The following is a 16,009-nucleotide window of genomic DNA, read 5'->3' on the forward strand; positions in this document are numbered from 1 at the left end:
GAAGAATTACCAAGATGACTTAGACACTATGAAATCCTTACGATGCCTTATAGTGGAGTTTCCTCCTGGAGCCAGTGATTTTAAGCCAGAGGCAAATGTCTCTGCAGGCATAAGAACTCGACCCAAATTTTAATTTTAAATGAGATGACAGTAAAATTGTCTGCTATGTAGTAACAACTTTTTTTTTTTTTCTTTCAGACAGTCTTTCTCTTTTGCCTAGGCTGGAGTGCAGTGGGGTACTCTTGGCTCACTGCAATCTCTGCCTCCTGGGTTCAAGTGGTTTTCCCACCTCATCCTCCTAAGTAGCTGGAAATATAAGCATGTGCCACCATGTCTGACTGATTTTTGTATCAGCGAAATTATTTCTGGGGTGGAGAGTTAGGGACCTTTATTCTCCCACATCCAAAAATATGTTCTCCAAATGATCTGTCAATAGAAATAACTGATACCTATATTTGCTAACCTATCTTTTTCTGTCTTTAAATTCAGAACTAGAGTGTGGAAAAGTTATATTAGGAAGGTTCTGTCCATTTTCAACACAAGTGATGGGCTAGGCACTATTCTAGGTACTACAGATGCACATCAACATCCCCACAATAGTTTTGCCTTATTACCTCCTACATTCTAATAATGCAGCAAAAGAAAAGTATAGATTAGCTTTGTATTTTTTTGAGATGAAGGCTAATTCTGTCACACAGGATGGAATGCAGAGGCCGGATCTCCGCTCACTGCAACCTCTGCCTCCTGGGTTCAAGCGATTCTCCTGCCTCAGCCTCCTGAGTAGCTGGGATTACAGGCATGTGCCACCATGCCCAGAAAATGTTTGTATTTTTCAGAAAGACAGCTTTCATCATGTTGGCCAGGCTGGTCTCAAACCCCTGGCCTCAAGTGATCCATGCACCTCGACCTTCCAAAGTGCTGGGATCATAAGCATGAGCCATAGTGCCCAAAGAGGATAGCTTTAAATAGAAAGCATGAAGCCAAAAGAAATGTCTGCCCATCCATTTTATACTGTATTTGGCCAGGTGCAGAAGATCGACTTGTAGTATTGTAAGGGAATAAGGTCAGTTCACATCTAATTGTTTGGACAAGTCACCAGAAACCAAAAGTTGGAGGAGTTGTATCTTCCCAGGTGGGTTGCACAGACAAGCAGCAAGTTGCTATCGCCAAAGTGCTAAACTGTTCTGTTTCTCCTACTGTGGAAAATGCATCTTCTACTTGATTTCAATTTATATAGGAAAATGCTTAATAAAACGAAAAAGGGCTACATTCTAGGGACACAGCTAGGCCACACATATACTGAACCTTGATTCTGGAAACACATCTTGTTCAATGTCATTGGATTTTCATGACAACAAAAATGTAACCCTGACACAATATTGGAGAGTCAAAAGGAAAGGACGTTTTGGATTGAAATTTTTTATTTTAAAAATATGTCCCTGAGTTCTATTAACAATAGCTAAAACCCAGAAACAACTCAAACGTCTATCGAAAGGAAATCAATAAACAAATCATATGCATATTATAGAGCAATATTGGGCAATAACAAGGGATAATCCACTCTATTAATCAACATCTTGGATCAATATAATCTTTCTCACCCTGAGTGGGGAAAGCTAAGCTAAAAAGTGTCCTATAATATAAATAAATGTACACAAAATTCTAGAACAGACAAACCTAATGTAAGCTAAAAAACATTTAGAAAAGCCAGGTGCAGAGGCTCATGCCTGTTATGCCAGCACTTTGTGAAGTGGGTGGACCGCATGAGCTCAGGATTTTGAGACCAACCTGGCCAACATGCTGAAGCTACTCCATCTTTACCAAAAATACAAAAATTAGCCCAGCGTGGAACAGAAAACCAAATACTACATATTCTCCGTTATAAGTCAGAGCTAAACATTGGGTTATACACTGTTTAGTTCTCACTTACATGGATACAATAGACACTGGAGATTCTTGGAGGGAGGAGGGAGGGTTGAGTACAAGGCCTTAAAAACTGTCTATTGGGTATTATGTTCAGTATGTGTGTGATGAGATCATTCATACTCTAAACCTCAGCGTCACACAATACATCCCTAATGACATTAGAAAGTATCTGCACTAGCCCTGAATGGTGTAACTACAGGTGAATTTTAAGTGAAAAAGAAATCAACTTCTGCCTTGTTTAAGCAACTTCATTTAGGCATTCATTTTATAAACATGTAGAGAATGCATACTCCTTATGAGCAGAAACAATGTTTATAAATAAAACAATGGTGATAAATAAAAGAAAATAAAAAGCCATGAAACAAAGTGGTGGTTTAATAGCTATACATAGTTATTTTGTTGAAAGATTCTGCTGCTAATATTATTCAATATTTTTGTATGCTGGTGCAAGTAAGGAAATTTACATTGTCTAATAAAAATTAGTTATCAATTTATAAAACAGTCAACATTTCGTAGAATGGGGCTAAGAATCTGCATTGCAAAATAACTGTCAGTTGATTTTATGCACAGTAATTATTGAGAATCCCCTTATCTAGATCCAACAGATCTGGACCTACATAGGTGTTATCAAGACTTCAGGAAGAAAATGTTCCTGACTCTCTCCATACCGCCAGTTAGTAATAGATCTAGAGATTCGGAACTCAAATCCGGACCTCCTGCTTCCATGTGCAGTGGCCTTTCACTGTCCTGTTTTGCTTCACTTGTTGAAGAGGATTTGAGAATAAATGACCACATGATTCAACTCTCTCCTCAGCTCTGAGGAATATAGCCCTGTCCTGGCAAACAAGAAGCTCACACAGTAGTAGAAGAGGCAAATATACATTCACTAATCTAGCATACAAGCAGTAGGCACTGTACCATAAACAAGGCACTGTGGGAGTTCAGACCAGGAGCAAAACAGGGATTAGCAGGGCTAGTGAAGTCTGAGGAGTGTTCACAAACAAAATGTCTAAGCACTAACTAAACCAAATGGTTTCTCCACATGGCCTAATTAATTGTAACTTAATATAAATGGTTGGTTGTTCATAAACCTTAATCTTTGGCCAAAATATTTGTAGCTTATGTTCCTATTTAACAAGGTTTTCTGGTCAAAATTGTGCACCCATATCTTTCTAATGAACTTCGTGTGCAATCAAACATGGACTTTCAGTCATCCCATGAAGGTGATTTTGCGTGCATAGTACATCTCTGTCTGTGAATATGCCTAAAATGGTAGGGAAGGACACTTGTTATACAACCAAAGACATTCCACTGGTACTAGAGAGCCACAGACAGAAGTTTTTTCTGCCTACCGGAAATAAAGCCAAGCTTTCCTCTTCCTTCAGCAGTGAGGATTGCTGTCCTCCTCTTTATCATTCTCTCTCTCTTTTTTTTTAAAGGGCCAAACTCTACCAAATAACAAGATAAACTTTGTGTAAGCCTTGGTAAGAGTAGAGTGTCTGACACCTTATGATGCTATAACACTCAAAGCAAAAGCAAAATCACCTATGACCAGAAAAGGGAGTCACAGGAAATCTAGAAGACTTATTGGCCAAGAGACCTGCAACCTCATAGTTCATTAGCTCTCCATAAGAACTCTCACGTGAAATGAAGTCAGTGGTGTTTCAAGTGCTTGAAACCCTTGTTACTCTACCTCTAAATGTGAATTAATTAGGCAAGTTTACTAGCAGTTACTAGACCTCAAAAGCAAGATAATCAGGCATTATTCTACTAAATATTGGTCTCTATAACTCCTCTATTTTCTTTAGGAAAAGTTAGTTAGCCTAAGACATTTTGCATAAAGGCTATGCCAAAGCTATGCTGGGGTCAGCCAGGAAGGATTTGTGGGGGTCTCCTTGAAAATATTACAATAATCGAAGAACTCTTCAACCTATTGCCCTCAGTACTGTTGGTCTCTTGTACTTGATTTTTCCCCTTAAGTTTTATTCCAATTTCCAACATTATCATTCCCTCTTCCTTCTCAGCAACTAGTCCTCCAAAGTAGAACTTAAACACAATGACCAGACAGGGCCCTGCAACAGAGCATATCCTTCTACATTTAGCATGCAATCATGAATCACAGGTATAAGACCCTTTGAACAGACATGATTTTGGTGACTACATGTAGGACTTATTGCTTTTACCCAAGAAGAGGATCAGGCATCCTAAGTAGCTCAGAAATTTTTCTGGAGCTCTTGAATGTGTATAGGCAAGAAAGATGAAGCAACCCATTGCCTTACATGAGGCATACTATCTTCTTATGTTTTCTTTTGAATTCAGGATTTCAAGGTTGGGGAAGGAGTGGGAAAGTAGCCATGGACATGTGAGAATGTGGATGATCCTTTTACATTGTCAGGAATGGTCAAACTCTATGCTTTATGTTGTTTGCTAAAAGACACTTTCCAAAGCTTTCAACAGAAAATATAATTGCACACGTGCCTATTCTTGGTGAACCCAGACTTTTTATCTAGTCTGTGATAGTCAATTTCGAAGGACTGCTTAGGGTAATGAATCCTTCAAGTTGTAAAGATGAAGGGCAGTTTTTGGACGATTCCCATTTTGCTGTAGGAAAACTAATCTGGAAGAAGTAAAAAGGCGAGATGGAAGTGGGAGAGAACGGAGGTGGAAAATGAGTTGAGTTGGTGAAATATTTGTTAAGCACCCACTGTATGTCGGGCCCTTGCAAGGAAGCAAGCAAAGAACAAAAGCATGTTGCTCCTAAGAAGCCAGAGGCCAGTCACCTGGATTGCTCTAGACAGGAAAACGTCCACCAGCCCCTACAACACAGCACTGGCATAGGATGAAGAAGAAGTTTCTTTCTGTGAGATAAATAGCATCCAACCAAATAAGAAAGCCAAAAGTGACACAAAGTTCAAAAACCTAAGGCACCAACCCTTAAGAGATCTGATTGTCGGTGGTGACTTTGGAAGGGAAGTTATTATTAGGATTATTTTAGTACTAAGAGTTTTGAGCTGTCTATCCAATATTTTCATCTGCACCTCTGCCTTGGTAATACTGTGTGTGTGTGCGCGTGTGTGTGTGTGTGTGCGTGCACGTGACTTTTCATGTGTTTGAAATATATGATCTATCCCACACTCCACATAAGTTTGGAGGTTAATTACATACAGGCTGATCTGAATCTATACTCTTAGGGACGGGGTTAAGCTACTCTGTCACATTGTGAAGAGTTGATATGTAAGAGACTCTGAACATCTTATAAATTATGTTTAAAATGTTTCCTTTTTGGTGAAGGAAAGAATAAGTATTTGTAAACAAATGCAAAAATATCTTTAACTACACAAAAGAACCGTAGCCTTGTATGATTAGCAGAGAGGATAGCTGCAGACACTATAAATCACTCAGCAACAAGATTTGACAAAACCTTAAAGATGGCTCTATTTTTCCGGTTTTGTACAGGAAAATATTAAGGCCCTGGGAATTGAAGTACTTTTCCCAACAGCGGAGTAAGTGTCAGAGTCAAGGCTGTGTTTTACATCTTGGTTTTCCCACACATCCCACCCTATGGTTCTGTTGTGCAGTTCCTTTGTGTGACTCCTCAAAGCCTGGTTAAAGGTGATACCATATCCAATTGTATCAACTCAGTAGCACAAAACACCAGGGAATTGATTTATAAGAGTATTAACCTTGTGGCATTACTGAAGACCCATCTGATTAGTAGTTATCAAGTAGTCACCCTGGCTAAATATATGGATTTGATTTTTAATTTTGAAAGTGAAAAATATTTTAAAATATATGTCTTATATCCATATCCCCAGGAAATTTTAATCAAGTTTTAAAACTTCCAAATTTAGATAAACTAATGTTTTTTGTTGTTTTAATTTGCACTCAATGAAATAGAAAAAACTAATTGGATAGAACAGCACAGCAGAAGCATTCCTTATAGCCAAAAATGGGATGCAACAAGACTGAAGAAGAAAATGTAGGACAGTGCTTAAAAAAGCAGTCTAATGAAAAGTGGGGTCTCCTCAGGATGTCCTTAGGTAGACATTGCAGCAGAACTGCAAAGTTTTCTTTAGAAGGCTGGGGAAGAGAGGAGGAAACAGAGAAGAGGCAAGAGTGGAAAATAGAATGAGGCTCAGAATACCAAGCGTCAGTGCTGTCCCCATCACCTTCCTCACTTGATCGCTGGGTGATCTTGGGCAAGTTTCTTCCTTTCCCTCAGCTCATTTCCTCATCTGTAAGGTAAGTTACTAGACAAGATAGGCTTTGATGTTCAGTGTAACTCTAACTTATCTTCCCAGAGCAAAGAGCTGGGAAGGACACTGTGCCCACAATATGCAAGACACAAGGTTTACAAGCAAAGAACAAATAAAAACAAAAGATTTTTTAAAACCCTAATGTAACTTGAATTCTGACAAATAAGCAATGGTACAACATACTTTTACAAAGCCCTTCTGTGATTTCATTTTTAAAATCATTTTGTTTTATTTTACTTCATATTAAGATAATGGGAGATAAAGTGTTAAATGGGTTCATGCAGGAATATATGTAAGAGACGCAAAGATCCCAAATAGGTCATTGTTATGTTAGCAGTTTCCTTTACTGGGGGGGAGCAGACAAAAGAATGTTAGAAAAAACTTCATAAAGTGGATTATATAAAATGTGCTTTAAAAGAGTTTGGTATTTTATTGAGTGGGAAAGAGCAATATGGGGAGTTACTGTTCAAGGGTTAAAGCTACGCAAAATGAGTCAATTACAGAGATAGGCTCCAAAACATAGTACCTATAGTTAATAATGAGGTATTTTGTATTTAACAATTTGTTAAGGGGGTAGATCTTAGGGGTTCTGACAACGACAACAACAGCAACAACAATAAAGGGACGTAGGAAACATTTGGAGGTGATGGATATATTGACTTGGATATTGGTTGTGGTAACAAAAGTAATATATATGTGCAAATTGCCAAACTATATCCACTAATTATGTACAGTTTTTTGTATAACAATTTTACTTCAGTTCCTACTATATTGCCTGGCAAACAATACTTTATACTTAAAGTAAGAGCAATGATTATCGCATGTGCATGTCGAAAATAATAAAGAAAGCAGGTGACAATAAGACATCCTGAGTCTTTTGGAAATAAATAGCATTCACCTGCTTTCTCATCCATTGAGGTATCACAACATTTATGTACTTGTGTGTCCCTGGAAGTTTCTTGTGGGAGATTTAGTTATTCTCTTTTCGTTAGGCTCTACTAACAGAGAACAAATCACAGACTCAGACAGCATCATAAAAAGGCCCAGACCCACGATGTCCAGAGACTGCAGGCTCAACCCACATTGATGCTGGCCCTTCAGCCATGAGACTCCATTTGCTTCGCCTTGGTCTCCTTCTTTTTTCAATTCTTTTATCCCCAGGTAAGTTGGTAGCTGATTTCTATAAGGTTCTGCAGATTAGAAGGCTCTATCCCTGGCCAGACAAGATCCTAGAATCAGTCCTGTGGGTTCAAGAACCTAATATTTACAGCTTCACTAGGATTAGAATAGGAAAATAGAAAAGAGACTCATTTAGCAGTAGCTCCTGTTGATAAGATTCCATCCATGTTTTTTGATCTAGTAAGTGGATGTAATATGGATGCTGCTGAAATTCAATCCTGTCACATCAAACTGCCTACATATAAATTCCATGCCCCGCCAAGGCATCTCAAGATACAAAGTAAGGATACAACAGAATGTGACCTCAATGAGATGCCTTTGTGGACCTGGAAATTTATATGCAGGCAGTTAGATCAGACAGGATTGAATTTCAGCAGCATTTATTATTATATTTGCTCACTAGGTCAAAAGAGATGGATGGAATTCTATCAAAGGAGCTACTGCTAAATGAGTGTTGACAAATCGAAAGTTTTACTCAAAGAGACAAACAGAAAAATTATAATCCTAGAATAAGTGAAAATTATATGAAAGGCTTTTCAAAATAAATTATATTTTACGTGGCTATGAATAAAAAATGACTTGCAAAGTGAAACTTAGGACTAGAAAGGAGAGTTAAAGGAACTTCAGACAAGTGAATTAATAATAAGTAAAGACACTGAGAAGTGCCGCTCATGGTATATTACAGGTAACCACACAGAAATGGGTAATATCACTTTCAATACGAAAATGGCTAAAATTTAATGGGCTAAGCATACATTCTGAGGGCTTTTGGGAAAAAACAGCATAATAAACCTAAAGAAGATAAAGGGAAAGTTATAAATACAAAATATAAATTAATGAAACAAATGAAAAAAACTAATATAAAAAAAGTTTTTCATAAAGTCTAATATACTTTATAATAACCTGGCAACACTGGACAAATGAGAACATGCTTAAAATAACTATTGCAGGAATGGAAGGTTAATGTCAAAACAGATGTTTCAGAGATTCTAATAATGTTTTAAAAATAGATTTGCGTATTATATTCCCTCTTTGCTGTGTACTTGGGGATTTTCCTGTTGCAGTCCACTATATCATGTTTCATCAATTGTGACTGTGTCATCAATTTTTATGCTGGTAAATTATTACCATCAGCATACAAATATGCTGTTAAGTATGTCCTTGCTTTTCTTCTGATGCCAGCTGTCATCCTATTTTTTGCTCTAGTTTTCAGCAAAACATCTGAAAATAGTTGTCCATACTCTCTGTCTTCAATTCCTCTCCTCTCATTGTCTCTTAAATAGATCCCAATAGGGCTCTCTCCCCCTTTTTCGATCATGTTATTGACACCACTTTTGTTAAAGTTACCAATAATCTCCATATTGCTAGATCCAATGATCATTTTTCACTACAACTTTAATTGGCCTATTAGCAACATTTGACACAAATCATCACTTCCTTCTTCATAGTATACTTTCTTCACTTGGCTTCCAGGACAGCACATTCGCTTGATTCTCAGCCTATCTCACTGGAGCTACCACTTCGGCTTCCTTTGTTTCTTCCTCATCTTTTCCCATCACACTTCCTATTGGAGAGCTCCAGAGCTCGGTTCCTGCTTCTCTTCTCTTCTCCCTCACCACACACTCGGGAGGGGATCAGCAAGTCTCATCCTTTTAAATTCTCCTTTTGGACCTCCTTGTGAACTCCAGGCTTGTAATAAATTATCCAACTGCATCACTGGTATATCTATTTGGACACTTAATTTCAAAAGTATTAGATATCCAAAACTGAACTCATGATTTTCCCTCATAAACCTCTACATGCAGATTTTCTCTTCTTGCAGAATGTCATGGTCAGCACTGGAGCCTCTCTTAGCTCTCCTGTACACTTTCATCCTCAGCAAGCCTCTATTTCTGCTCGTCAAGAATCTCTCAGGGCTCCCATCCCTTGCCCAGCCTTGGGCAGTAGCTGCCTCACACTCAGTGAAAGACCAGAGAATCTGCTTCTCTCATCTACCTGCCCTGCCCTGCCTTCAGACCTCATCAGGCTCCTCTGCTTATGCACCTATGAGAAAAGAGAGTGAAGGGGGGATTGCCTCAGCTCCCCCACCCACTCCCCAGTAACAGAGGATTTTCCCTGATTCTCACAGTAAGACCTCTACGTTGCTCTGACCTCAGATTGCAGCAGTTCCTACATGCCTGTCCCTCAAAAGTGTCTCAGGTAGTTCTGCTCTCCATCCGATCTTACTTAGGAGCACACAAGATAGGTCATGAAAAAACCATTAGTGGGGCCGGGCACGGTGGCTCAGGCTTGTAATTCCAGCACTTTGGGAGGCCGAGGTAGGCACATCACGAGGTCAGTGGCTAACACGGTGAAACCCCGTCTCTACTAAATACAAAAAATTAGCCGGGCATGGTGGTATGTGCCTGTAGTCCCAGCTACTCGGGCGGCTGAGTCAGGAGAATCGCTTGAACCCTGGAGGCGGACGTTGCAGTCAGAGGAGATCGCCCCATTGCACTCTAGCCTGGGGGACAGAGTGAGACTCCAAAGAAAGAGAGAGAGAGAGACAGGAAAGAAGGAAGGAAGGAAGGAAGGAAGGAAGGAAGGAAGGAAGGAAGGAAGAAGAAAGGAAGGAAGGAAGGAAGGAAGGAAGGAGAGAGAGAGAAAGAAAGATAGAAAGAAAGAAAGAGAAAGAATGAAAGAAGGAAAGAAAGAAAGGAAAAAGAAAGAAAGAGGAAAAAAAAGGAAAGGAACAGAAGTAAAGAGAGACAAAGAAAGAAAGAAAGAAAAAAAGAAAGAAAGAGAAAGAACGAACGAAAGAAAGAAAAGCATTAGCGAGGGAGAGTGAGTGAGAGTGAGTGTATTTGGGCCGCTACTGATGATGCTAAACTATCACAAGCCCACACTCAGCCTTTCAACATTTCCTGGAGATTCACTTGTTTCCTGGTTATCTCCATCAAGGGCAGCTTCCTGCTGCTTCTGCTGCTGCAACTCAGCTAGGCACAAAGCATCTGTGGATCCGTTCTTTTTTCAGCAGGGCTTTATCACTCTGAATTTAAGTTAATTAGCTTTTTTTGAGACCTCAGTTCTGTGTCTTAACATGAAATCTATGATCTGCAGATTATCCAGCTTATTCTCTTTGTCAGGGCAAGAGCATTTTTCTATAACTTTCTAAATTCGGAACAAAAGTAAAAGTTCACTTCTTTTCAGAATCCCCACGTGTCAGAAAATGTTACTATTATCATCAGTTTAGTGATATTTATGGAATTCCAAGTTGACTCTAATATCAGCTTTTGGGTGAAATTCCTTCTTTCTGATATGTAGCCTTTGAAATTTTATTTGCCGCGGATCTCTTGGCAGTGAACAATTTTAATTTTTATCTGTCAATTTCATATTGTTATTTTTGATCTTGAAAGACAGCATTACTGAGTACCCAATTCTATATTAACAGTTATTTTCTCTCAACATTTGTTGATACTAGTTTACTCATTTTTAGTTTTTGCTTTACTATAACAATCAGATAAATATTATTTCATTATAAATTGTCCTTTTTTCAATGTTTGTATGGTCTGGTGTTTGGTTTTAATGTTTTATAATTTAACTAAAGTGAGTTTATTTTTACATCATCTGTTAGAAATATATTCCTTAAATCGATGGATTTATACCTTTTCTTAATTTCTTTTTGAGAATCTCTTGAAATGGTGAATCGTTTTACATTTCTTTCCCCCCATATTTGAATTAAATAAATGTTAGACCTTGTGTTTCCATGCTACATTCTGGGTATATCGTTTAAACATTTTTTTTCACTAGTTATCCTCTTACCTGTGTCTAACATATCATTAATAATTTGCACTTATTTTTAAATTATTTTTTGTTTCAGACCTGCTTTTTTTTTTTTTTTTTTTTTTTTTTTTTGCGATGAAGTCTCGCTCTGTCACCCAGGCTGCAGTGCAATGGTGCAATCTTCGCTCACTGCAACTTCCACCTCCCAGGTTCAAGCGATTCTTCTATCTCAGCCTCCTGAGTAGCTGGGACTACAGGCACCCACCACCATGCTCGGCTAATTTATATATATATTTTTAGTAGAGACAAGGTTTCACCATCTTGGACATGCTGGTCTTGAACTCCTGACCTCGTGATCCACCCATCTTGGCCTCCCAAAGTGCTGGGATTACAGGCATGAGCCACCATGCCCAGCCAGACCTGCCCATTTTTTCTGTCACCTATATTGTTTTACTATTGTTTTTACATCTTTCTAATGGTAGATTGTTTCTTTAAACAATTGATACATATCTGCTTAACTATTTCTGCACATTGACGATTTCAATACATTTACTTTTAAAGGGTCTAGATATGCTATTCATTTCATTAACTTTTATTCATGGTGTCTTGCTTACCTGATCATTTTTAATACTGAACTCATTGTTCATCCTTAACTTGCCATCATTCTGTGGTGTGAAATGAGAATGCCATTATCCAGACTTCCTCTGTGAAGCTGACTCAATGAGTTAACTCAATATAGAAGTTTCAGCATTAACAAACTGGAATTTCTGATGGCCCGAGTCAGTAGTACCATCATTAGCATTACTGATAATAGCAGATCTTCCTAGAAGGTCTGGGAAACCCTCACCCCGCTCCATCAGCTATCCAATACAAAGTGCCCACTGCTCAAGCTCCAGTTCACAGACTATTTTTGTGTTTGAAAGAGGAGATATTTTAAGAACTTGCCTAACCATTTTCAGGGATAGAAATGTTTCGAAGAGATCCTCTAAAATATATTTTTTCTATAGCAGCAGTCACTTGAAAGCAGCTAACTTGCAGTCATGACCAAAAGCCTAAATCTTTCTTTCACTCTAGTCACACCTATTTTGCATCTTTTGGGGACATCTCAGATTCAGATGCATTCATAGTATTCTATGATTTGGGACACTACTATAGATTCTTCAAAATGTGACAACATTCCAATGGTATTTTGGGAGGTATAGAAGGAGAGGAAAAACAATGGGCTCAAGTCTCCCCTGACTTCTCTTCTTACAATATGTTTCATTGTTCAAAACTTTTACAACTATATTAATACAGCATTGACAGTGGGCATTCTTCTTTCCCTTCTGACTTTCATAGGATTGAAGGAAGTGTTTTGCTATGAAATTGCTATATGGGTTGTATTCACACAAATTTTGACTTTGTAAGGGCAATATTCTCCTCATTATTTTTAAATGCTTACCAGAATTCACAGTATTATTTTCAGTTCTCCCTGTTTAAAGGCATATTTAAATAACTTGATGACTTGGATATATTATATATGTTACTCTGCTACAGAAACAGAAAAACCACCACCAAATTATATTCTAAGATACTTTGTACACCAATTGCACCGTCTTTTTTTATCTAAGACATTCAATTCTTCCACAGGTGGGAGCACATGAATTAGCATCATTTACTACTTGTAGCTTTCACTACAGACTCTCAGACTTATGAAGCCTAAAAGAAATAGAATACTTCTAGCTGGATTTAAAAGCTACAAATAAACAGAGGAAATATACACTATTTTGAAAGTATCACTTGAGTGTTATGCATGTATTTCAATATTATGTTGCTAATTTTAGTTGCTCAAAGTTAAAGAGCTTAAATTTCCCCCTCATGCATTCCGGAATCACCCATTACTCCCACACATACATTGTTCGATAGAGCATAAACCTAAGTAAATAAAGATGTGGCAAAATGAAAAAAATAAAATAACGTTATACCATTCTCATCTATGAATGGCCTCAGTAGACAGATGTGAATAAAAGTAATGTGATTATAATTTTAAAAATCATATTTAATAGGATCCATTTATTATTAAATGAACATTAGGTTACTTAATGAATAATAAATCTTTGACACAACGAAAACTCTTAATGCAGAGTGAGACCAAAATGAAGGTAATAACTGTTTTTTTCCTAACCCTTGCTTTAGTTGGTCTTTCCACCAGACTGTCACTTTATTTTAAGGATATTATAATAGCACAAAGCCACCAGCTTTACCATTAGAGAGATCTTCATTAAATTATCTTTGTTGTAATAAAGGTCATCTGGAGGAAATACTAGTCTGGACACAACAATAAATGTTAAGTTCTCTAATATTTTCCACTTTTAGACACAAATTGAAAGGATCATTTATAATGTCAAAAATATACTTTTTCTAACTAATCTATCCTGTGACTAAGACACTACTAGCAATTAAAGTAGATAGAGCAAATGTAAATGTGGAGAGAAAAAGTAATTTCTACTTATGTTTGAACAGATGAAAGCACGAATACATTGAAAGCCTGAAATATTAGCTTGGAGGAATAAAATCACTTGGGGGAGCAAGAGCAGGATATACCAACCTTTAACTCTACACTTCCCCCAAGAAAAAATATACAGATAGCTATGTACAAGCCAAAATAGCCCTGAGAGGGTTCAAGAGACCACTTAAGAAACGACGGCAACACAGTGAAGCCAAAAAAAAAAAAAAAGAGCGAAAGAATGAAAAGAAAAAAAAAAAACCAAACGAATAGCCATATAGAAAAAACCACTGCTGAAATCAGCATACCTGAGACAGCAGAAACATCCTTTTTGGCTAGGAACAAAAAAAGCAGAAAGGGACTATCAGTATCAGCCACAAGGTGGAACCACCATGGCCCTCAGTAACCCACTCTGGCAGAAAACACTGGCATTTTTGCCGCAGGGGTAAGCAACAGCCATTTCTGAGAGAAAACCCAGAGGAAAAGATGAAGATGTACCATCCCCTCCCATATCCCTTTTCCCCCACCAAAAATACCGTGACTGTTGTGCCAAACCAGGATTGGAACTACTACCTTTCTTAATCTGCATGTGTCTCTGACATATGAGCAGCAACCATTTCAAAAGCTCCCACATAAAAATGCTCATACATAATTTATTCTGTAACGTAAGAGTGTTTATGGATTTACATTCCATTTGTGGACTGACTATCTCACTGGATCTTCTTTCCTGCAGTAAGACGTGGTTTGGGTGCTGCTGAAGGTCATTGTCTCAATTTATCTGGTGTTTGCAGAAGAGATGTCTGCAAAGTAGTAGAAGATTCAATTGGTGCCTGCCGAAGAAGGATGAAGTGTTGTAGAGCATGGTGGATTTTAATGCCAATTCCAACACCACTTACCATGTCAGATTATCAAGAACCCCTTAAACCTAAGTTGAAATGAAACTGACATAAAATAAAAATACATCAAAAGTGAAGTTATTTGCATCTAAGAATATTAAAATATACATATTAAGTACTTCCTTCTTGATAACTATCTTGTATTTTCCCTTATCAACACAAATGAATAAATAGTAATTTCAAATATACCCAATACTATTTCTTTGTGAGTCATTAACAGATCTTAACAAAACCTTTAAAAATGAGAAAACTGTTATTTTTTATTTTCCAAGAGGGTGGATTGAAGGCATTGTTAGCCTGCCTCTTGCACTTGGAAAGACAAAATGGTGTGCAGAGATTCGCACTGAACTTTCTTTCAAGAAGCAACACAGGAATTTAACGGGAAAATTGAAATAAGCCACAGACCATTTGAAAGAAGCAGCAGGATGCAGCTTACACCATAAGCTAGGCAGAAAATTTTGAGTTTCCAGGGTGTGAGAGGGAGATAGACTGACTCTAATATATACACTTCCATTGGGAAACCTATCAATCTAGGCCATGGGGGAAGGCCTTAATCCTCCTCAGGGCTGGAGTTGATTTAGTGAAGAGTGGCGAGTATATGAGGAGTGGCATTGGGATGTGCTTGGAGTCTCCAGCACGTTCCCAGTTTCTGGCAGGATGGAGGGAAGCCATTTCTGATTCTACCTCAGAGGACCTCCCAGAAGTCTGCCCGCTAACTCAAATGCTGGTCACAGGTTGAGAGAACCTCCCAACTGAAATGTTTGATAGAATCGTGTGTGGGGACAAACTCCCCAGGCCAGAACTGAGAGGTGAGTGGGACGTGTGATGCAGCAGCAAGCACAGGAGCTGGAAGCCCCTGCTCTGCAGGTGGATCAGGAGGGGAGTGGCCTGAAGGCTGCAGTTACTGTCTCAATAGGAGAGGCTTATGGTATGGGTCAGTTTTGAGCTCTGAGTTCAGATTTCTTGAAACTTAGCTAGCTACTCCCAGTGGAACACTGTCGGTGTGACACTTGCCTTGCCAGGGGTGTGGGAGCTGGATGGGGCTTACTGCCAAGCTGCTACTCCCCATTCTTCATACGGACTTTCCTTGTACAGAGGGAGAGGCAGCTTCACTTCTCTCTGGAAAATTACCCCAGTGGCGCAAGAACTGCCTTCCAATTCCCACTGGAGCCACTGCTTGTCCTACACGTAGAGAGCCAGAGCATCACTTTACCTGACCTTGTTCCCACCTGGTTTTGCTCAACCACCTACCCTGGTAGATTAACACAAATAACAGAAGAAACTTTTAGAAGCCCTTTGGCTCTACCCGTTCCCTGAGACACCAGAGTACCTCCCATGGGTAACATAAGGCAAGTCCAAATCTCACCACTACCACCAGAGCTGGCAGTCTTTTGCAAGCACCACCTCCTGGCTGAAGGCCAACTGACACAGTTCATGAGAACATCTTGAATTCAGAACATTCAGTGTCATGGCAGACCGGGGAGCCTCCTCTGCCCTAATTTGGC

At 38.6% G+C, this 16,009-nt stretch overlaps 1 protein-coding gene and 1 pseudogene across 1 annotated transcript; both read left to right on the forward strand.

The window, feature by feature from the left end:
• Positions 1-16,009, forward strand: part of LOC117095273 — a 1,129,150-nt pseudogene that overhangs the window by 32,925 nt on the left and 1,080,216 nt on the right.
• LOC117095268 (beta-defensin 109-like) lies at positions 7,286-14,614 on the forward strand. Its single transcript, XM_033232074.1, has 2 exons — positions 7,286-7,343; positions 14,342-14,614. Exons 1-2 carry the CDS (start codon positions 7,286-7,288, stop codon positions 14,545-14,547), a joined length of 264 nt encoding a protein of 87 aa, XP_033087965.1. The 3' UTR covers positions 14,548-14,614.

The sequence above is a fragment of the Trachypithecus francoisi genome, unplaced genomic scaffold, assembly GCF_009764315.1.
Source record: "Trachypithecus francoisi isolate TF-2019V2 unplaced genomic scaffold, Tfra_2.0 Lachesis_group13, whole genome shotgun sequence".
Lineage (NCBI taxonomy): Eukaryota > Metazoa > Chordata > Mammalia > Primates > Cercopithecidae > Trachypithecus > Trachypithecus francoisi.